The 23,114-nt window shown below is 54.2% G+C and overlaps 1 protein-coding gene across 10 annotated transcripts in view; it reads right to left on the bottom strand.

Moving 5' to 3' along the window:
• LDLRAP1 (low density lipoprotein receptor adaptor protein 1) overlaps positions 1-12,838 on the bottom strand; it is a 48,122-nt gene extending 35,284 nt beyond the window's left edge. For 9 of the 10 annotated variants that reach the window (XR_005020346.1, XR_005020347.1, XR_005020349.1 and 6 more), the window contains exons 1-4: positions 12,666-12,838; positions 3,940-4,082; positions 3,009-3,121; positions 558-672 (exon numbers count right to left, since the gene is read on the bottom strand). Coding sequence is in view for 7 of the 10 variants with exons in the window: in XM_036856025.1 (XP_036711920.1) it covers positions 558-672; positions 3,009-3,121; positions 3,940-4,082; positions 12,666-12,753 (459 nt within the window). In the remaining 3 variants the exon portion in view is untranslated. Of the gene's footprint in view, positions 1-557; positions 673-3,008; positions 3,122-3,939; positions 4,182-12,665 lie in introns of all 10 variants that reach the window. The other variant, XM_036856035.1, reaches the window with a different exon arrangement.
• Positions 12,839-23,114: the final 10,276 nt, after the last annotated feature.

Genomic DNA, 23,114 nt, shown 5'->3' with positions numbered 1-23,114 from the left:
GAACGTAGTTACAGCGCCCACCTTGCAGAGTTGTTCCGAGAAGTAAATGAGACGATACCTTCAAGATTACCACTGAAACAGGCGCAGAGTAGGTACCAAAATATGGCCATTTCCCTCCCTTCTCTGGCCACAGCAAGCCAGGTCCTCTGAGGGCCCTCGCCTTTGCCTTTCACACTAGGCACCTCTGATCACCAGTCTCTATAGACTAATCCCTATAAGGCCCTGCACGTTACAGTGACAGGAGACCCCCCGCCCCAGATCTCAAATCCATCAAATCACATTATAGAGAGGAAGCGGCTCAGGGCACTCACTGGGAAAGAGGGCTTGTCGCTGCCCACAGGCCAGCCGAGGGCAGCCCATCCTGACAGGTGGCCTACCTGACTGTAGCCCTACACGGTGCCCTCAGCTCTCAGCACCCACTTGAGGTTGCCAGGGATTTCATACTTTCTTTAACTGATGTCACCTTTGGGTCCTGCCTTCCCCCCAGTCAGGGCCCACAAGGCAGGGCTGCCAAGGCGAGGCTAGAGCCTGCCCAAGCCCAGCCTCTCCCCACTGACCATCTTCCGCTTGGTGCAGAGGAAAGCGTGGCACTCAAGATTCTCGTTGTGCTGGCTCTGTGCGATGTACGCAAACACTTTGTCATGCATCTTGTCTGCTGTGCAGTAGGAGATTCTGAAAGGCAAGTGGCAAATGTCACCAGACTCCGGCACAGGGGCCTGACCACATCCCGAAAGCCCCTTAGAGCATCTCCTCTGAGTTCCAGAAAGCCTGCCATCCCACTCCACCAGGGTGGGACTCTGGGCCTAGCATTCTGGGCCATCCATGGGGTGCAGGAGAGTGGGGAAACCCAGGCTAGGCAAGAAGGAGTGGTGGTAAAGACTGGAGGAAGGGCTTCCCTGGTGGCACAGTGGTTAAGAATCTGCCTGCCAATGCAGGGGACAAGAGTTCGAGCCCTGGTCCGGGAAGATCCCACATGCTGCGGAGCAACTAAGCCCGTGCGCCACAACAACTGAGCCTGCGCTCTAGAGCCCACGAGCCACAACTCCTGAGCCCGCGTGCCTAGAGCCCATGCTCCACAACAAGAGAAGCCACTGCAATGGGAAACCCGCGCACCACAACGAAGAGTAGCCCCCGCTCACTGCAACTAGAGAAAGCCCACGTGCAGCAATGAAGACCCAACGCAGCCAAAAAAAAAAAAAAAAAAAAAGACTGGAGGAAGGGCACATCCCCCCTCTACTGAGCCACATCCCAAAATAGTAGTAGGTGAGCCCTTACTGTACACCAGGCAACGTTCTAGATATCACCTCACTGAATTTTCAGAACTGCCCTCTGAGATGGGTTCTAGTACTATCCCCACTTTTCAGGTGAGAAAACTAAGGCTAAGAGTCTCAGACCACCAGGCTAGTTTCCGGAGGCCGTAACCACTGCCATGCTGCCTCTTAAGAGTTTGTGCTAACCAGCTGGAAAGGGGGGCAGGACACTACCCTGCCCACAATGCCCTTCACCTGAGTGTCCCCCACCTGCCCTCCCTTTGATCACACACCTGCGCACAGGTCAGATGAGTTACAGGCCCATCTCTCCCAGGGTGACTGAGACTACTGACAGCTTCTCTTAGAGCTGTGGCCAGGGGAAAAGGAGCTGGGAGTAGGGCGGGGGCCTAGGAGGGAGACACAGCAGCTCCCTCCTCTTGAAACATCCTCTCCCCCCTTGTCTGATCCCTCCCCGCTGCCTCCAGTCATCCTGGGAATCCCAATCGGGAGAGGAGCTGGCAGCCCAGAGGTGGGACAGGAGCTCAGCAGACTCGCTCACCTCATGCGGCCCCAGTTTCAATCACAGGCATTGACAAAGGGATCAGCACCACTTAAAACCTCCAGGTGGGCAGAGGGAGGGGGTGCCAGGTTCCCAACTGCCTCTTCTCCAACCCAGGGGATCCAGCCTCCTGTCCTAAATGCCCTGGGTCTTCGGTATCAATCAACTAGATCCTGCTATTTTTCAAGCCCCAGCAAGGCGCCACCTCCCGTGAGAGGCCCTCCCAAGTTTCCCCAGGCAGGCCTCTCCTTCTCTGCCCTCTTGGGAAACACTTATACTCTATCTCCCATGTCCTCTGCTCTATCCCCTCCTAGACTGGAAGCTCCTTGAAGGCAGGGGCTGGGTCTGATTCCTCACCTGGCACAGACCTCATCAGAGCAGGTACTTGGACACCAGCTAGAAACTCTAAAACCACCCCCTCAACACACATCCACCCCCCCCACCCCCAACCCCAGTACTGGCTTTGCTCCAGCCAGCTGAGCCACCTGCTTGGAGACAAGGCAAGAGAGTGCAGGGATGAGAGGCCTGACAGAACTCTGGCCTCGGTGTCCTGGGCGTAGCTTGGCCACTTCTCACCACGTGGCCTTGGGCAATTCACTTTCTGGGTCTCAGTTACCCCACCTGGAAAATGGCCCTGAGCTGCCTGTCTCTTCCAGCTCTGAAATCTTACAACTGACCAGCTAAGAGAGAGGCGGGGACAGCCCGAGGCTCCAAGGGCCAGGCCTGTGGCCCTGTGAACAGCGCCCACCCCCTACAGAGATCATCTACACTCTGGCCTCAGACTCTGCCTGAGGCCTCCCTGGCCTCTCTCTCCCATTTCCGCCTGGCCAGATGTCCAGAGCTAAGCTGCTGCATTCCCAGCGAAAAAAGCAGTGACTGCGCAGCTCTCTGCTCCAAACCTGACTCAGCAGCACACTTGAGGGCTGGGGTGGGGGGCAGGGGTGTCCCAGGCCGGCTGCAACTAGTGATAATGGCAGCAGCAACTGCCATTTAGCCACATGCTCACTGTGAGCCAGGCGCTGGGCATCCAGGGCTTCATAACCGCACACCGGGCGGGATCTGTTTCCAACCCCACACACAGAGGAGGCAACTAAGGCCCCAAGGTCACCCAGATAGGAAGTGGTAGAGTCTGGATTCAGACAAAGCACTCCATCCACTGTCCCGAGCAGCAGAGTGAATGTGCGCAACGCTGAGCGTACCTGTAAATGGACACGTTCTCAATGAGCTGGCTGGTGGTGCTGTCGGTCAGGATGATCCCCCGTGGCGACACCTTGAGAGTCACCTTCTGCAGCTTCTTCCCACTGGCCTTGGCCTTGGGGCAGACGTGGGTCAGAGGAGCCTACCTGCCTCACTTGGGACCCACCCTCGTGGGCTACACCCAGCTGCTCTAAGCCCCAGACTCGAGGCCCACGGGAGGCCTCACTTTAGGTGACTGGCAGACATGATGGGGAAGACAATTCAGCCAACACCTTCTTCTAATAAAAACAGGGACAAGTGTCACTCACTGAGTACCCGCTGTCTGCCAAGCACGGGACCTCGAGTCATCCTCACAGGCGGCAGGGCTTTGCCTCAGGAGAAAACGGGCTCAGAGGGGTTAAGGGAGTTGTCCAAGGACACACAGCTAGGAGGGACCTCAGACTTTGAGGGCTGAATGCGCTATCACAGCCCAGCAGGATGGGGACTCCACGCTCCACCCACCGTACCTGCCAGGGCCTGAGCAGAGGGGGCCGAGACCACCAAGAGAGGTGGACTCATAGGGCACACGCTCACTCAGAGCTGGGGAGGAAATCCAGTCCCTCAGGCCACAGGGCAAGTGGCTGGGTGCCAGCAACCCTCCCGCTATCCCTCCCTGGCACTAAGTTACCCACCCCAGGCCGGTGGCCTGAGCTGAGGGAGGGGAGGCTTAGAGAGGCCATGACCACAGCAGCTGGAGAGGAGGGCACTGACCGGACCCTGCCAGCCCAATGGCTGCCCTCTCGAGTCTCTAAGCTGGACGCAGGGGGGCACAGGGGCAGGGCAGCTGCAACACATTCAGTCAGGGTGATACGCAGGGGATGGGTGCTGTCCCCCGACCCCCAGAAGGAGCTACTCCCTCCTCGTGCTCCCACAGCCCCCCCTGACTGGGCTCACCGTGGCCACGATCCTCTTGACGGCGGCGGCCGACAGCTCCTCACCCTTGGGCTGCTCCACCAGCGTCATGCCCAGGTACTTGAGGCTGAAGAGCATGCCCTCGAGCAGTGTCTCCCGGGTGTCTGTCCAGTTCTCGGGCAGCTCTGGGCAGAGGAGGATAGGCGCTCAGACCCCGCCGGGCAGGGCCCACCACAGCGACAGCGCCTGCAGCCCCCGTCTCCTAGGAAGACCCAGCAGGGACACTGGGGTCCCCCCATCTATCATGACTTTTATCTTTAATAAAGGACTAACATTTTCTAGTATGTACCAGGCACCATGGTAGGAAGCGTTACATAAAATCTTCTCATTGACCCTCATGAGAACCTACGAGGCAGACACTTTTATCATACCCATTTACAGACAAAGACACTGAGGCCCAGGGAGGCGAAATCACACGACAAAGTCCACAGAGCCAGCAAGTGCAATAGCCAAGAATCAAACTCTTATTTTCAAGTCCAAAGCCCAAACTCTTAACTTCAATGTTAACACTTGCTGAGGGCAAACCATGCCATTTTCTTATTGAATCTTCAACGCAGCCTGGGGAGATGGGTATAATTCCCACTTTATGGATTAGGAAACTGAGGCTCAGAGAGGTGAAGTCATCAGGCAAAGGCCACATACAATGAGTAAAGGGTTGGAGTCAGAATTCAAAACTGGGTGGTTCCCATGGCCCCAGCCTGGCCTGCTTTCCTCCATCTGCACAGCCACAGAGACCAAAAGGTAGGGAGGAGGGGGACCAGGAAAGAGACAGCAGCCCAAGGAGGGCGGGCATGGGGTAAGGCTTTGTGGGGAAAGGGGGAGGTGACTGCTCAAAAAACATCATATGAAGGCCACTGAATCTGGAAGAGCTGGGTTCAAATCCCAGCTCTGCTTCCCCCCACCTGCATGGTCTTGGGGAAGGCCCCTCTCCTCTTTGAGACTAATAATGCCTGGGCTACAGCAATGGCACACAGCAGGACACATGGGAAGGATCCTCTGAAAGCTCTGATCACGACTGAGGTCAGGAAGGTTGGGAAATGAGGGGATGAGTCTGGCTTACTCGGTGGTGAAACAGACCAGGAGGGAGAGTTGGAAAGAGGCCTCCATTTCACCCCACCCACGTGAGAGAGGGCCCTGAGCAGGCAGAGGGACAGGAGGGGAAGTGTGGTCTTCACTGTGGGAGGGGTCACACAAGAATTCACAGGAGTGCCTCGTCCCCCAAATTGAGACCCAGGTGAGCAGGAATTTGTTAACCTGTCATCCAGAGCCTGGCATGCAGCTGGCATTCCTGAGTGAAGGAACCCAGACAACCCCAAGGCTTTCAGGCCTGCAATGCCTCCAACCCCACCCTCAGCTCTGGACCCTGGACCACTGTCCTCCAGCCTCTGCCCTTAGGCCTCCACCCCACATGAAGCCAGCCCCCACTGAGAAGACCCCAAAGTGACCCCATCCTCTGTCCCATCAACCATGAGTCTATTTCATTTGATCCTCCAAAGAGAATCAGAAAGTCCCCGAGGTGTCCCAGTCCTGGGTTTGGTGATGGGAACCCTGGAGCAACTCAGACATGGGCCTTGCTCTCAAAGAAACCAAGAATGTTGCCACCATCAGGGCAAAACAGAGCTACAGTAACAACAAAGCAGCAGCTCTTACCATTACCTCTAACACTCACGGCTACCTTGCAAGCTGGCATTCTTTCATTCCCATTTCACAGAGGAGGAAACTGTGGCTCAAAGGACAAGTAATTTGCCAAATTAGTTGTCTATTTGACACTTAAAGCCCAAGTTCCTAACCATTAGGCAAACGCTATCTTGCCACGAGGCAAACTACCCTCAGTTTAGCAAAAGGTCATGGAGAAGTTCCTAGAGGCAGAGGTATTTCCCCCCCGTAATTCTTAATTCCTGAGGCTTCCTCTCTGTAGGTAGATGCCTAGACCACCACTTTCAACCCGATATTCATCTAAGCAAGGATGGCAGACTATGTGCTGCCATGCCTGTTGCCTGTGTCCTTGGCAGACATTGCTAATCAACTGCAGCCCTATTCCCTCTGATTTAAAGGCTTTGAACTGTTTCTCAAAAAAAGGCTCCTGGCTGGCAATACCAATCCATCAGGGGTGGCCTTGTTCATCTCATTAACCATCCCCGCCCCACGGCAAACATCCTTCCTCTCCCCATTTTCATGTCTTCTCTCTCCCATTTCCGCCAGCTCAGCCCTTTCCTGGCCCCTCTCCAAAACCACTTCCGCTCCCTCCATTCCGAAAGGGCCAAAGCTTGCCAAGGTCACAGACGACCTCTTTACTGTCAAAACGTTCCCCAGTCCCCCCCTGACCTCTGAAATGCTCGGCATTTTTCTGCAATCCTCCTTCCCTGGCCTGACCCTTCCCCTCTTCTATGGCCTCCTGGAAGAGAGCCCCGGTAGACTGGTTGCCACTCATCAGCCTCAGAGGCCCTCTGCCCGACCTCCTCACTTGACAGATGATAAAACTGAGGCCCAGAGAAGGATGGGACTTGTGCAAGGTCACACAGCAATCAAAGGGACCCCAGCTCCCAAACCACTACTGGCAACTCCCACAAGGACTGTTGCGAAGTGATAGGTTGCCCAGCCTCGTCTCCCCCACAATATCCCTGCACGCAAGCACACGCACACACATGCACACGCACACACATGCAGGCGCGCACACACAGCAGAGGTTCCAATCAGACACAGCTTCTTCCCATGACGTAACATTTACTTTCCCACTTCTGTGCCTTTGCTCAAGGAGCTCCCTCTACCAGAAATGCCCTTCCCTTTGCTTGATTGAAACCCCTCGCATCCAGCCTCCTGCAGGGAGCCTTCTTTGAGGCAGTATAGCCTAGTGGTTAAGAGCAAGGGCCTTAATCCTAGAATCCACTGAGTGAGCCTGAGCAAGTTAATTACTTTCCCTGAGCCTCAGCTGTCTCTTCTATAAAGTGGGAGAAGCAAAAGTCTCCAGCTCACAGGGCTGTGGTGACCCTTTGATGAGATAATAACACACGATAATGAGACAATAAAATGTAATGTGCTTAGCACAGGGCCCCACCCATGGTTTTGCCTCCTGGGGCCTGTTCCTCCTGTCAGGGGTTTCTCTGCCCCTCCTGAGTATGGATCTCCTTCTCTTCCTCCCACAGCCATATCACCACCACCAAGCAGCTGCCTGCTGTGTGTTTTCCTGTTGAAGGACTGCCGAGCACGTCTGCCTCCCCCAGGAGCTAGTATGGAGAAGGGGCATTCCTGCTCAGTGCTGCTGCTCTGTCTCATTCTACTTCTCCCTGTCCCTCCCAGGCCCAGCAGAGATCCTCCTGCCCCTCCAGGGAACCCTGCCTCCGCGCCTATACTTCTGGGCATGATTCATCTCTTCAGTGAGGTGTAAGTTCTCTCACACTCCACACCCTCCCTGAAGAAACCAGAACCAAATAGCACTCAGTAAAGACAGAGGTAGGGTTCACTGCCACACTGGCCCGGTCACCATCCAGCCACCTCAGATAGGCTGGAGGCCACATGCTCCTTCCCAGGAGGAGCCCAGGGTTTCAGGAAGAGCTCCCGGAGGCCCCCAGGCAAATACAGGCCTGAGTCCACAGCGCTGTTCCGGCCCTGGTTATTTTTGGCCCTGTAGTGGGTAATGACTGCACTATTTTAACTTTACGATTTTACAGATGACCTGCTGTCAGAATTAGCTGGGGATGGATGGACCATACGCCCAGTCTAACTTGTAGCTGCAAACATGTACTCTTTTCTTATTAAGCGGGCCCCTGCCCAGGAGTCAGAGCTCTTGTGCCCTTGTGCCCCTTCTGCTGCCCTGGGAGACCCAGCCTGGCTGGGGCCTGGAACATCAGAGCTGCAGCCAAACCCATGGGCCAGGGGGGAACCTCCAGCAGGGGTCCTGGCCTCCAGCCTCCTCCAGCCTGGTGGGGAGATGGCCTCAGGAGCCACAGAGTGACATCTCAAAAGAGGACCCAAGCTCTGCTGTGACCTGGAGTGTGGCTGCTTCTCTAGGCCACAGTCTCCTTACCTGACAAATGGGCTCAGGCCTGCAGGAGTGTCATCAGAAAAAGGTTTAGCATGTGAGAAGTGCTAGGCAAATTTGAGAAGTTGTTAAGACTATCAAAAGAAAATGATAATTTAAAAAAGGTAATTCCCTGCGGTCCAGTGTTTAGGACTCTGCACTTTCACTGCGGGGGCCCGGGTTCAATCCCTGGTCGGGGAAATAAGATCCTGCAAGCCGTGGGGCACGGCCAAAAAAAAAAAAAAAAGATAATAGCAGCAGCTACCATTCCTAAGTACTTACTTATACTGTAAGAGAAAAATATGCTGTCAGGGTTAAAATGATGAGGTCTGGAGACGGGCTGTGGGGTTCATAGTCACTCTACCTCCCTGGTCCTTGGTTTCCTCATTTAAAAATGGGGACAACAACTGTACCCACCCTATGGGGTTGTTGTGAGGATGAAACTAGCATACACATGAGGTGGGCTTAGAACGGTGCCTGGTAGATACCGAGTGTGAGTGTTGTGTCATTACCAAGGGTCAAGTGCAAAGAGCTTTAATGTGTACATAGCCATTTGCAGTACTTTATGAGAAGAGTCAAGGATATATTAGGACTCCCATTTCACAGATGAAGACGCTCAGAGGTGTCTGGCCACGACTCATAATCCACAGTGCTGGGCCTTGAGTCCCATAGCTGTGTTTGTTGCCCTCTCCTGCAGCCCACCAAGCCCCTTCCCATGAGCAGGGCCAGGCTCGGGATCACCCAGGAAGAATGGGTATCCTGCCCTGGAGGCTGCCCGAAAGGAGCGTCTGGCTCACTTTCAGTGGGCAGTGGGTGACCTGACTCCTTCAAGCCACACGCCCCTCCCTCAGCCGCCAGACCTGTGAGAAGCAGCGTCCCAGCCTCCAGTTAAATGTCCCTTGCACTTGCTGTTCCCTCTGGCTGGAAAGCTGTTCCCAGATTCCTCCCTCCTTGTACTGTATTCATATGTGTGTTCACACCTCCTCCGAGAGGCCTTCCCTGACCCCCTGCACTGACACTCTCAGTGCCCCACCTTTATCTCCTCGGTGGGTACAATTTCCACACATGCCACCTGACACGCCACTCTCTGGCTGCCGGAGACTCAGAGGCCCACGCGGGCTGGGGCAGAAAGAGCTCCTGTTCCCAGCAGCCCCACTCCCACCACTGACGGGAACTGCCCCGCAAATGGAGTAACTGCTCCAGAGCTCCCCACAGGTGGCGTCCCAGCCGCCCACAGTGGAAACTGGCTTCACGTTGTCCACTCTTTGGACTCCTTTCCCTTCTCGCTTCTCCTAAGAACATTTCCTGGGATCTCTTCCCAAATAAGTGACTTTACTCAGATCCCTATCTCAGCATCTGCTTCTAGAAGAACCCAAAGACACCACCCATCATTTCCTCACCCGCTTTATCTTTCTCTCCTTGGCGTCACCACCACCCACAAGCATCCCACTCATCTGCACCCTGGTCATGCTGTCTACCTCCTCCCCCAGAGGGCTGGCGCTATCCGAAGAGAGATGGACGCATTCCCCAGACTCCCCGACACCTCTATCGGTGCCCGACACACAGTCAGTGCTCAATACATATTATGGTTTGGGGTTTATCTATATTTTTCATTATAAATAAGGATGAATAGATCTTCCGTCCCCCGCCTACCACCATGAACCAGCTTTGCTGAAACCTGCACCTCAGATTTTTTACCCATTCTCATGGAGTTCTCTGACAACCCGTGGAGGAGCCCGAGGGTCAGAGGGACTCCTCTTGGAAATAAGGGTACTGAGGGGCCAGGGTGAACCACCCTTCCAGGCAGCTGGAAGAAAGGAAAACCCAGGCCAGGGACTGAGAGAATATTTATGGTTCCCAAAGAGATGGGGGAAAAGCCATGTGTGGGAGAAGGAGAGAGCCCTCCTTCAAAGTCAGCACTAACTGGGAGACAGGGGGCCGTGAGGTTCAGGGCAAAGAAGGCTGTCTGCTGCTGGCTTTGCTCTGGGACCTCAGGCAAGTCCTTCTCTGGGCTTCAGTTCCTCTGCAAATTAAACAATGATCATGCTAATCCCAGCTGAGGACCTTGAGGGGTGAGGAGCGAGTCACAGCCGATAGCGGGTATCAAATCTAACCTTGTATACACCGATGTGTATAAAATGGATGACTAATAAGAAAAAATAAATAAATAAAAAATAAACATAAAAAAAAAACACCTCTAACCTTAACTCCAGTGGCTTCAGTCTGGCCCCAAAACTCAAGCACAGGGCTCAGAGCTTCTTGAGGGTTGGCTCCAAGGCCTGGCTGGGACACCACCACAGGCCAGGCTGCCCCAGCACTTCCACCCCAGACACACCCCATGGCTTCGCTCTCTACTTGTGGCCACCACTGTCCTCAGGGGCTGCCAGCCCTGCCCCAGTCACTCCCGTGGCCAGAGTCCATGAGGCCACACTGGTAAGACCCCTGGGCTACAGATTTGCAGCTGGCTCTTGGAAGCACTCTGTCGGGGCCAGTGACTCCACTTCCCTGAGCCTCAGGCTCCTTTATCTGAGAAATGAATCTAATAAGAATCCCTGCTCTGTCACCTCAGAGGAGCAAATGCAATAATGGAAGCAAAAACACTATGTAAAAGGTAGAGGGACAAAAGCAGTAGTTACCATTTATTGAACTTTTTCTCTATGCCAGGCAAAACATGATTTCAGTTAACCTGCACCCCCCAAAAAAAATCTGTGGTGGGTACTCCTGTTATTAACAATTTACAGATCAGAAAACTGATTTAATAACCACGGACAGGTGGGGATTCGCCCTTGCTTATTCTGGGTCCAGAAGGCTCCAGGATGGCACTCTGGGCTTACTGGGGTCTGCCTAATAGGAAGGGGCCTCTCCTCTTCTTTCCTCCACAGACGTAGACAGGCTCTGAGCCCCCAAAACTCTTTCCACCACATTAAGTATCAGGTTGAAGGTCCACATGACAGGCAGCGGGAAGGGGAATGGGGGAGAAGGAAACCACCAGTTAGGTGCCAGAAGGAAGTGTTATTGTCAACAACCTTCTCAACATCCCTACTGGGTTAGAATTGTTATGCCCATTTTGCGAATGAGGAAACTGAGGTTCAGAAAGGACAAGTGACTTGTCCAACATCAGAGCAGGCAAGAGAAACTCTTTTCCACCATCCAAGGTGGCTAACTCTCACCCTTCCCCATATTGAGTGAGGGATACCAAGGGAAGGGGGGCTCCTAAGTTTCCTTCCCTTGCCCAGAGCCCCGCCCCCCTCCCTTATCCCTAGAGAAAACTGCAGGGTTCCCCCACTGCAACAAGCCGTCATTCTCAGTCCTGATCAAATCCCACAAATATTTAAAGGAGCTATTTTGGGAGTCAGTAAATGTGGGAGATGGGTGCATCCCTGGCCTAGTCCAGTCCTAATGGTCTCTGATCCCACCCCTACCAGTAGACACCAGCCCACGTTCCCAATGCCAGTCTTGTCTTGGTTTAGGAGGCAGGCACAGCTGGAACCACAGAGCCAGGCAAGAGGCGGGGCAGGGCAGGCTCCCTAGGCCCAGACACGCTGGCACTCCTGGGCCTCTCCTGGGCCTAGCAAACTAGGGCTCCCCTGGCGGAGCCCTGGAAGGCCAAGAGGGAAGGGGGTGGGGTGTGACTGTACTGACAGCGGCTTCCTGGTGCCTGGGAAGGCCAGGGTCCCAGGCGGTTGGGGCATGGGGGGCAGTATGCAGGAGTCCTGGCTTTGGCTCCATATCTACCAGGAAGGCTTGAGTGACCCCAGACAAGCCCCTCCGTTTCTCCTCGTGAAAAGGGCCGGGTTTCTCAGGCCTCAGGGGAGGGTGCCAGGTGACGGGTTCCCTGAGAGTAACTGGAGACAGGGAGAGGAGGGGAAGCTGGGTGAGGTTCCTCCCAGGCTCCCAGACGCCCCTGGGAGAGGTAGCGGCAGAGTCTGCCATTCCCCCCGGGCGCCCAGGGACATCGGAAGTTCAAGCGGGGAGGTGCGAGAAACAAACAGGTTTCAAAAATAGCCAGGAGGCCGGCCTTGGCACCACCTGGACCCAGCCAGAGGAGGGGACAACGGGGTCTAGATGGGCCGGTGTGTGGCAGGTACCTCCCAAGACCCCAGGTTGAGCCTCGCCCCCAACTTCAAGTAGGTACCTGCAAACCCGGGCTCACACTGAGTCGGTTTCTGGGCGCCCGGGAGTCAAAAGGTGACCTCGTGGATTGGACTAGGGGAAGGGGGCAAGGGGGCTCCCGCCGGCAGCTGACCTCGGGGCCAGAGTGCTGGGGTGCGGGATGGGGGTATCTTCCCAAGCCCCTGCCCCATGCCCCCTCCCCCGGGTACCGACACTGAGCTCCTGCCTCCCGTGGCTGTCCAAAGAGGGGACGTGCTGGGGTCGCGCAGGTCTCTTCCTCTGACCTGCAACCTCCCTCCGACTGCAGCCCGCACCTTGGGACCCCGAGCTCCGGTTTCTTCCCCCAGCTTCTGCCCTTCCTCCCCAGCCGCATAGAATGGGGACGGGAGTAGGAACACAGCTTGACCCTCGGCGACCCCGAATCCCGCAGGGCCGGGTAAGGTCGCTCCCGGCCACAGGGAGCGAGTCAGGCCCTGTCTCTCCCACCCCCCCCCCCGGGGGCTCTGAGGAGGAGGGTCCGTGCGCCCCGACCCCCGCCCGGCCCCCGCCGGGCCCCGGTGGTCGCGCACGCACTCACTCCGGTGCCGGCCGCCGCCCCCCCAGCTCTGCTTGGCGAGGCTGGGGCTCCTGATAAGCGCCCGCCCGGCGGACTTGAGCGCGTCCATGGCAGCTCGGGCCGCCGCCGCCGCCGCCGCCGCCGCCAAAACTCCGTCAGGGAAAACTTTCCGCCGGGGCCAGGCGGCTCACGGGCTCCGCGCTCCTCCCCTCCCCGGCGCGAGCTCCGCGCCGACGTCCGCCGGGGCGGGGCGAGGGCCGGCCAGGCTCCGCCCCCGGCCCCGCCCCGCCCAGTCTCTGCCCCATTTCCCCAAGGCTGTCCAGACAAAGGGCTCCCCTGAGGCAGCGAGCCGAAAGCCCTAGACGCCCCCTCTTTTCCTCTCTCTCCCCAAACCCCTTATTTCCCACCAGGTAGGAGGCTGAGGGTCGGAGAGCCGCTGCTCCCGCCGCGGGAGGCGCTGGGCTAGGATTTCTAGACAGCTGAAAGTTACTTGGAGACCATTTTACAGATGGGGAGACTGAGGACGGGAGAGAATGGGCTTGTCCAAGAGGAAGGTGATGCCCACTGCAGTGGGAGGCTTGGAAAGAGAGCTGACAGTGGTAGCACTTTGCTGGGAACAGGGCCGGAGTATAAAGTTTGCCTTAGCAAGACCCGTCGGGCACTTTACTCACCCAACAGACTCAGCCTGCTCCCTGGCACCACCTGGGCACTCTGGGCTGCCCCCTGCCCACCCTACTCCCCAAGTAGCCTCAGAGGTGGTGTGGCCTTGGTGTTATGCTCTGAGGTGTGGGGAAAGGAGTCTTAGTTCTAGCACTGACTTTCAGTGTGACTGACCTCAGGCAAATCCTTCCCCTCTCTGGGTCTTAATCTTTATCTGTAAAGTGAGATGAGATCCTGTCTCTAGTGATCCTTCCGATCTACCAGACCTTGACCCAGAGCCTGCCCTGCTTGATAGGAGGCACTTCAAGAGGAGTCTGGATTCTAGAATTCCTCAAGCACAGATGTTCTAAGTCCAGGATTTAGAATTCTCTCTAGAATCCTGTACCTTCCTGTCAGGCTTTACCAAAGGGAGTCAAAAGGAGAGCACATATATCCAGGCCACAGCCTGGCTTCTGGGGGGTGGGCATGTTGCATCAGTAAGGTGAACTTCCGTCTCTGGGATTGCTTCTGGCTCAGAAGGCAGGAGTCCTGTTCCCATGTTGGGGGAAAAACAGGACTGTGCTGTCACCAGCGGGACAGGGAGGCTGGCATTCCTCTATAAGCTAAGTGCTTTTTCGGCCATTCTGTCCTTTGCTTCAGCAACACTGCAGCCAGCAGTAGACCCACTTTACAGATAAGAGCCCAAGGCCTGGGAGAGAAGCACTCACTGCAGGTCTCTGCAAGTCAGAGGCCAGGATCGAACTCAAACCCAGTGCCTTAGGCTACAGTAGAATGCCAGGAGTCTGAACGCAGCTTTCCTCCTTTTGGTGGTTGTGAATTCACCTTTCTGAGCCTCATCTGTATAAGGGGCAACAATACCTATTCCACAGGGCTGTCTGTAATAAATAACATGAGTTGGAAAGTCTGAGTCTTCTCCTTAAGAAGAACTCACCTATAAACTTGCCTCCTCCAGGAAGCTTTCCTGACTACCATCCGTCAGGCTTCTCCTTGTGGGATGCCACAGGCCTGAGCTTTCAGCAGTGTTGCAGCTGCCCGTTTCTACTCTATTTGCTTCCACCAGACTTTGCGTCCTTCAAGGGCAATAAGTTTTTCTGATTTATTTCTGAATCCCAAATGCCTAGCAAGGGGTCCAAATGGAGTTGGAATACAGTCAGTGTTTCTTTCCTTCCTCCCTTCTTCCCTCCCTTCCATCCTCTCTCGAGCTTTTCACCACATCAGGCTAACTTCTCCTGCAAAGGGCTATGGTGATGTGTAGGGAGGTCCGCAGGGCAGAGTCCCCCAGCCCTGAGCCAGCTAGGCCCTGGGGCAGAGAGAACATTCTGGAGCCTGAAGGAAAAGTAATCACCCAGGGCTGGCTGGTGAAGGGCAGCTGGTGGTGTCCGGCTGGCAGGGGGTACCATATGGGCCCGGTAAGCAGGCAAGCCTGGGCACTCTGTGCTGCAGTGAAGGCTGTTTCCAGGGCCATCGCATCCTCCCGGAGGTGACCTGCTGGGAGCTGTCAGCCATGCATCCCCCACAGAGGGGCAGCCTGCTTGTGCCCCGTCTGCCAGTCCCAGAAACAGAAGCAGAAACAGAAGGTCAGAGCTGCGAGGGGCCTCCTCTGAGGTCACCATGTCCAAACCCTCATTTCACAAGTGAGGAGCCTGAGGCCCAGAAAAGGGCAGAGACTTGCCCAGGGTCACACAGCAAGCCTGGACCAGAAGCCAAGTCTCTTGCCTCCTAGCTTGGATGCTTATGAAAACAGAGAGGGAGCAAAGAAATCTTGAAAGTACACCAGTATTCAAGAAAGAGTTTTAAGGTGGCTTTTCTTTTTTGTTTTCTTTTTTGTTTATCTGATCTAACTTTGTAAAAATTTTTACAGTGATCATATGTTCTTTAATAATCAGAAAGGAAAAAAAAAATAAAAGTGAGGGAAAAGCTACCTATGGGAGTAACTGGCTTTTGTCTTTAGGAAAATGGTATCAGAATTGTGATCTTACTGTTTTCTCCCCCACTGGGCCCTCATGGGACCCCAGTGAGATAGTGGGTGCCAGGGAGCTGGGAGGGCTCTCGGCTTCTCTCCAGCTATCACCTGGGCTTGCGGTGGGACCAAGACCAAAGCCTTAGACTGGGGTCAGGAGCCCTGATTTCCTCAAATAATCTGTCTTCCTGAGCTAGTCTCTTCACCTGACTAGGTCTCAGTTTTTCCATCTGTAAAATGGGAGTTTTTACAGCAGAGTGTGTGTTCCGCCGCCCCCACTCCCCCCACCAGCAAAGCATAGTGGTGAAACCCATGGACACTGGAGTCTGGGATCCAATCTCCCCCATTTCCCTACTTTATAACCTTAGGCAAGTCATTTAAATTCCACAGTCCTCAGTTTCCTTATCTGTAAAAATGGGTGGCTGTAAGGATTAAAAGAGTTAACATTTGGGACATCTTTAGAATTATGCTTGGCATATAATAAGTGCTATTTATGTCACATATTTTAATAAAACTAAAATCACTTTTCTCACTGGATGAACAGTGAAGATGGAGTGGTTATTATTACCATAATTCCCGACTGGCTCCCAGGGATGGGAGCTCTCTTGGGATTGGAACCAGCCTGGCCCAGTCTGAGCTGTGGGTAGTTCAACCTCTCCTCATTGCTCCCCCCACCCCCACTCCCCTCAGACCCAGGTGGGAGACAGCCCTTTCCCAGGGAATCTGAGGGAACCTGGGTTACTGCCCTGGGATTTCTGATTAGACTTGGCTCTGACCTTTCAACCAGCCCGCAGGGCCTCCTCTCCTGCCTGCTGTGTCCCACCGTCCCAGCAGCCCCAACCAGTCGCCTTGGAACGCTTCCCTCCTCAGACCTTTTCCATGCTCCTTCCTCGTGCAGAAACATCTAGCCAGGTCCAGGTCGCCTCCTCACCTCTGCCCAGAACATCTGGTTGGCTTCCTCCCCAACGCCTACAGTCACAGCTACCCACACACCTGTCTTCCCTCCCCAGTAGGCGCGCGCGTGCACACACACACACACACACACACACACACTCCTAGACAACTGTTTGACCTTGGAGTTCTATATACCTGGGCTCTAAAATCAGAGCCTCCATCTATATACACGCAACTTTAGCTAACTGGGGCTCGGTTTCCTCCTCTGGACAATGAGGATATTACCTGCTTTAGAGGGCTTTGCAAGGCTGCGGTGAGATAATATATGGGAAATGCTTAGCCCCGTGCCTGGCATGTGACAAGTGCTCAGTAAATGGTAACACTGGTTATCATTCATTTTTTATGGTTTTTGGTGAAACTGCTTTCCCCAGCAGCTGAGCATGCCTCAAGCACGGGGGCTGGAAACCGTCCTTCTCCCCAGGGTACTTGAGAGCAGCTGACCAGTGCCTGGCACAAGGGAGGTGCTCAATACACATCCAAGGGCTTGACTTAAGTTCTGTCCTCTGGTTCTTAGAGTGCACCCAGCAAGTGGGTGACCCTCTGCAGTTGGAGAAGCAGCAGCACCTAAAGGGGCTGGGGGAGGTGCTCCTGAGGGGCCCCTACTGGCCCAGACCGCCCTGCTGGGTGGGACCAGCAGCTGTCTCCTTCTCAGCCTGGGCATCCATAGGGATGTCTCTGGCTATGGAGCTGCTGAGCTAATTAAGAATAACAAAGCACCGTGTAATTGCCAGCAACTGATGTGTTCCCTGCCTCTTCGTGCCTCTCCTACCCCTGCCCTCCTTGGCGCTGTCCGGCCTGGAGGTCATTGCACAGACACGAAGGTAGGCGGAGTGGCGAAACTGAGCACAGGCTGGTGTCAGGAGACCTGGAGGCTGGCCGCCTCTGCCACCCTCTTGCAGTGGACCCTGGGCAAGGAAGTTCCCTTCTTACCTTGACTCCATTCCCCCATCTGCAGGGCTCTTGACCTCATGTTAAGGGGAGGGATAAGGCTAAGGGACTGGGACAAGGCTCTGCCGAGGGGCTGGGCTGCACCTGCCACGTGGGTCGAGTGCAGCAAGGCAGAAAGCCCCAGGTTTGAATCCCAGCCCCGTCCCTCACCAGCTGTGTGATCCTGGGCCACCCACTTGCCTTTTCTGAGCAGCAGATTCCTCATCTCCAGAGTGGGATTTGTTTGAGAGTACTTAACTCTTACTAGGAGAACCTGTGCTGTCCTCAACCTGTGCCTGTAACAAAGATCCCTGGCCAAGCTCATCTCTATCAAAGTGGGTGCAGAAATTAAAGGTTGAGAACTTGTAGAGCAATTTGATAGAGTAATTTTGTCTTGAATCTCATAATGAGAAAAATAGGCTTGTATTTTTAAAATTTTATTTTTCTAGTAATTCATTTTCCTTGTATTTAACAAAAGTATTGGTCTGTGACAGATTAGAAAATTTTAAAGAACAGTCCTCCACAGATGGTTTGAGAAGCACTGCTTCAGGGGATTTTGTAAAAAGAGACATCATAGAAACCCCGCCATAATATTTCCATAGTTCTAGGAACTTTCAACTCCTGTGGCTCCCAAAGCCTGCAGGATAAAGACCCAATCTCTTTGCCTGGCTTTCAAGTCCCTTCTCACTAAAATCCCAACCTTCCTTCCCCATCACACACTCTCATCAAAGCACCCTGTTCTCTCTTCCCTCAAACTTCCTATGCCCACTTACAACTCCATGCCTTTTCCTTCCACCTGGCATGCCTTTCTCCACTTTGCCCTAAAACTGGCAAACTCCTATTCATCCTTCAAGACCCAGACCAAATGTCCACTCCTGGGAAACCTTTTCCCATGCCACCCCTGCACCTGCCCTAGGCAGGGTTAGATGCTCCCTGCTCTGTGCCCCAAGTGCAACGTGAAACGTGGAGGCAGGACGTTGCAGTGGTTAAGGGCTACTGACAGGCTCAAGGGTCAGAACAATGAGGATTTTAGACCTGACCTTGCCAGCTGTGTGATCCTGGGCAGATGATTTCATACTATTGGGCTTCATATTTCCCATCTGTACAGTGGGGTGTACGGTGAGGAGCAGAGGTGATGTGTGAAAAGTTCCCAGCCTCATGACACATGGGAGAGACCGTTGTTAGTGTCATCCCTCTGGTCTAGAAATCCCCAGGTTGTCTTTTCTGTCTCCCTACTAGACTGCTTGCTCCCTGAGAGCAGGGCTCCTTGAGCGCGTCTGATGTACCTGGATGTTTCCTGGGCCCAGCGCAGGGCTTGCGCAGAGGCTGTGTGTGGGACAGGCTCCCTGCCCTGAGGTGCCCATGGCTGTGGCTCCCTTGTCGGTGGAGTGCTGATCAATCGGCTCTGCCAATGTCCATGGTGTAAATACGTCCACCGTGGCCAACTTAAACTTTTAAGTTACCAAAAGTTTAACAGCCAGCTTGCCAATTTCCTGAATATTTAACAGTCTGCTCCTGTGAGCCACCCAGCTCCAGCGCCCCTCCCAGTATGACTGCTCTGAGCAGAAGAGCAGCCATCACAGGTGGCCTCCCCTGCCGGCCGCCCGCGCCAGGCCAGCACATCGAGGGCCACCCGGGGACGGGCTATAAGGTCAGTCATGCCCCACACAGAGGTCCTTACTCATCCCCCTCCCCCAAGCCTCCAGACCCTTTGTTCTCTGGGATAAAAGCCTGCGACCTCCCTCAGAAGGAAGAAGAGAAGCTGGGGTAGTGGGCCCAGCTGACCCATCCATCAGTGGCTCTTGGGGGCCTAAGTGAGGTGGGGGGCTACCTCTGAAGCCAACAGGGGCCAATTTACTATAGTCCTGTCCCCCCAGCTGTTGCAGGCTAATGAAGCCAAGCCCGGTCCCAGTGTCCCTTGGTCACAGTGGGATCCAAGAAAGCTGGTGTACAAGCTCCTCTCACCTCCTGCCCTTCTCTCCTTTAGTCATGCCAGCCTGTGCCCAGGCAGCTCCCTCCTCTTGCAATGCCCTCCCCTTTCCTCCCCCAGCTCCATCCTGGGAGAGCCCTCCCCTTTCAGTGCCCAGCCCAAGCCATTGAGCTATACTTCCCAGGCCAGCGGACGTGGTGGATGCGTGTCTCCCTGGGGGCCCCTTTACCGGCTGCTTGCCCACAGGCCTTGCCCCCTCCCCCTACAGCTGTGGTTCCCCTGGGGTGCTTGTTAAAAACGCAAATTCCTAGGCAACACTTTCAGAGTTTCTGTATCCACAGGTGAGGCCCAAGAATCTGTGCCCCAGGAAATCTGGATTTAGAGACTTGAGAACCTGAGCTTGAAAAGCCCTGTCCTCACATGCTGGGACTGTGCCTGATTTACACTGAGGCCTCATAGTGACCCTCATCAGGACCAAGGGCTCAGTAGGCCTCGGTTGTATTAAATCCAGTGTCCGTTACTGAGGCCACCGTGTCTGGAGGACCCATCTTCCTGGCTCAGCTAAGGGCCCTTCTGTCCTCACCTCCTGGGTGCCTGAGCACCGACAGGTAAGTGGAAGGCGTCTCCATTCTCTGAACACTGCTGCTCCAACTTCAGTCTCCTTACCTGTAAAATGGGCAGAGATAATATCTACCTCCTGGATTCACTGTGACGATTAAATGAGATCATGCCCAAAGGGCTGTTAGCACCATGCTTGACACATAGGAGGTACTCAGAAATGGTCAGCACTTAGAGGAGAATCCCAATGCCTGGCTTGCAAAGGCTGCCTGCCTCTCCCACCTCAGCCTGAAGCACTCTCCCCCTGCCCCTGGCCTTCTCTTTGTCTTGCCTTGGATTGACTGAGCTTGTTTCCCAGCTCAGGGTGCTATGGACTGAATTGTGTCCCCCTCAAATTCACATGTTGAAGCCCTAACCCCCAATGTGATGGTATTTGGAGATAGGACTTTCAGGAGAAAATGAAAGTTAAATGAGGTCATGAGTGTGCGGTCCTAATCTGATAGGATTGGTAGCCTTGTAAAATGGGAAAGAGGAATTTCTCTCCATCTTTGTGTGCACACACTTGGGAAAGCCTATGGAGGGCGTAGCAAAAAAGGTCTATAAGCCAGGAATGGAACTCTCACCAGGAACTGAATTGGTGGGCACCTTGATCTTGGACTTCCCAGCCTCCCAAACTGTGAGAAAAATAAACTTCTGTTGTTGAAGCCACCCAGTCTACAGTATTTTGTTATGGCAGCCTGAGCCGACTAATACACAGGGCCTTTGCACATGCTGTGCCCTCTGCTTGGAATAATTTTCCCCTGATCTCACAGTGGCTCCTTTTTTTTTTTTTTTTTAAACTTTGGGTTTATTTATTTATTTATTTATTTTTGGCTGTGTTGGGTCTTCATTTCTGTGCAAGGGCTTTCTCTAGTGGCGGCAAGCGGGGGCCACTCTTCATCGCGGTGCGCGGGCCTCTCACTATCGCGGCCTCTCTTGTTGCGGAGCACCGGCTCCAGACGCGCAGGCTCAGTAGTTGTGGCTCACGGGCCTAGTTGCTCCGCGGCATGTGGGATCCTCCCAGACCAGGGCTCGGACCCGTGTCCCCTGCATTGGCAGGCAGACTCTCAACCACTGTGCCACCAGGGAAGCCCCAGTGGCTCCTTTTTGTCTCTCAGATTTCGGTCTAAATGTCATGTCAGAGAGGCCCTCCTTGGCCACCCATCTGAGGAAGTATTCCAGTCACCTGATTTTAATTCTATGTAGAGCACTAACATGTCCAATATTTTTCTTGTTCTTCCTTTCTTTGCTTATCATCTGCCTGTACATCACCAGAATGTCATCTCCATAATAGCAGGAAGCTTGTCTTTCCTGCTTGGACCATAGGCAGCATACTGGGGGCCCAATAAATATTCGTTAGATTGTTCTCATTAAATATCCAGAATCTGACTACTCATCCTCCAGGCTGGCCCGAGTCACCATCATGCATCTCCTGGATTAGGACAGTAGCTCTCTGCTTGCCCTCCTGACTCCTCTAGTCTACTCGCAACCCAGCAGGAGTCCTTGGAAAACCTAAGTCTGATCGTGTCACTCCTCTACTGAAAACCCTTCCTTGGCTCCCCCCTTCTCTCAGACTAAAAGCCCAAGTCCTTAAACTGTCCCCCAGGGCCTTGCACAACCGGCCCCTCTTCCCTGCAACTCCAGTCTTATGGGCGGGCCTGCTTGCTGTCCCTTGGTCACACCAGGCATGTACCCAACCCCGGACCTTTGCACTTGCTGTTCCCTCTGCCGTAAACATTCTTCCCTCTGGAATCTGAGAGCCTCATTCCCTTTCATTCTTCACGTCTTTGCTCAAATATCACCTTCTGAACAAAACTTTCTCTGAACATTCATTTAAAATGATACCCTTTCCTCCCTCCAGGGCTGGCTTCTGGGAGCACAGCAGGCCGGGTGCTCAGAAGGGCTCCACACTTGGCATTTTATGCTCCACCACTGCTGTTTTGAAATTCTTAATAATTTTATCTTTGAATTTGTGTTTGGTAAGAGAAGTCTGATGGGACAAGGGAGCACCAGAGCCTTGGCCTCCGCTCACATGTGTCCCAGCTCTCACTGCCTGCTCCCCCGTGTGTTAGTACCTCAGGCTCCCCTCTGCTCCCTGCAGCTGTCTTTGGTGCCTGGCAGGACCCTGTGCCCCACAGAGTCTTGGGACAGGGCATGGCATCAGCCATCCCCAACCTGGGCTGGCAGCACCACTGCACACCTTGTGGGTGACTGGCCAGAGGCCACATCTCAGTGGGGGCAAGACCCCAATCCAGGTACTAAGCACATCCTGGGATGGAAATTTAAAGACCCCAGGACATCTCCCATCTGCCAGGGGTTGGAGCCTTGGACCCGTGGGAAGGAGATGCCTGGGTTGATTTCCCCACCCCCCACCCCCATCTGGGGTGTCTGCCTCAGGCCAGCATCTGGCAGGAGGGAGGATTTGGGAGGGGGAACTGGGCAGCTGTCAGGCTCCGGAGAGAGGGTGTGTCCTCGTTGGTGGGGCAGGGCCCCTCAGTGTCTGTGAGAATCTTCACCCTGAGGGTATTCCTGTGGCCAGCAGCGCGCCCTCACTCTGTGGCTGGGTCAATGGTTACTTCCTCCTTCCAGTCTTCCTGTTGGCCTCGTCTGGCGGGCTTGGGGCACCCTTGGGGATGAGCCATGAAATACAAATTGTTTGATTTCCATGATTCCATATACGAGTGAAATGCTCTGATATTTGCATTTAAAACTGGCATTGCACAATATAAAGATGGATAGTAAAACTCATGCTAATAATTTAAATTTTTAATTTTTCTTTACTCAGAGAGACATTAAATAGCAAATAGAAACACAGTGATGAGAGAGAGAGACTGACGAAGGAAGTTTCCTGTGTACCATACCTTTTCTCTTCTTTTTGAACAGCAGCCTACGTTTGCATTTTGCACTGCAAATTACATAGTCGGCCTTGCCTCCATCATTCCTGGTCTTGTTGTTTTAAATAGCTCTCATTGCATCTTGATGCTACATGATTGACTTATTCCTTATGGTTGTCTCTTATGGTCTGCTCTTCCCACTAGAATGTGGACTCCTGGAAGATGGAGCTTTTGTCTGTTTGGTTTGCAGCTGTATCCCCCGGGTACAGAGGTGCCGAGTACATTGCAGGTGCTCAGTAAACGTTTGGGAAATGTTGAATGAATGGATGTGACTTGGGAAGGCTGGGGCCCACATCAGTCTTTCCACTCCCTGGCCATCTGGGCTCCAGGCCCTCCCCTTGCCCATTTTGGCTCAGACAACTCACATCAGAACCTTGTGGTTCCGGCATTTCCTTTTCAGACCTCAGTGCTTCAGCCTTTCTGCCTCCTGCCAGTCCCAGCATTGTTGGTGTGAATGGCAGCTTCCCTGAAGGCCGCAGTAAGAGCTCCCCAGATGCCTGGACCACAGGTTTCTCTCCTTCCTGGAATTCCTTAGGTCATTTCCATCC

Source organism: Balaenoptera musculus, chromosome 1, assembly GCF_009873245.2.
Source record: "Balaenoptera musculus isolate JJ_BM4_2016_0621 chromosome 1, mBalMus1.pri.v3, whole genome shotgun sequence".
NCBI classification, from domain to species: domain Eukaryota; kingdom Metazoa; phylum Chordata; class Mammalia; order Artiodactyla; family Balaenopteridae; genus Balaenoptera; species Balaenoptera musculus.
Note: the sequence above shows the minus strand (reverse complement) of the source record. Positions and strands in the feature narration are given on the sequence as shown.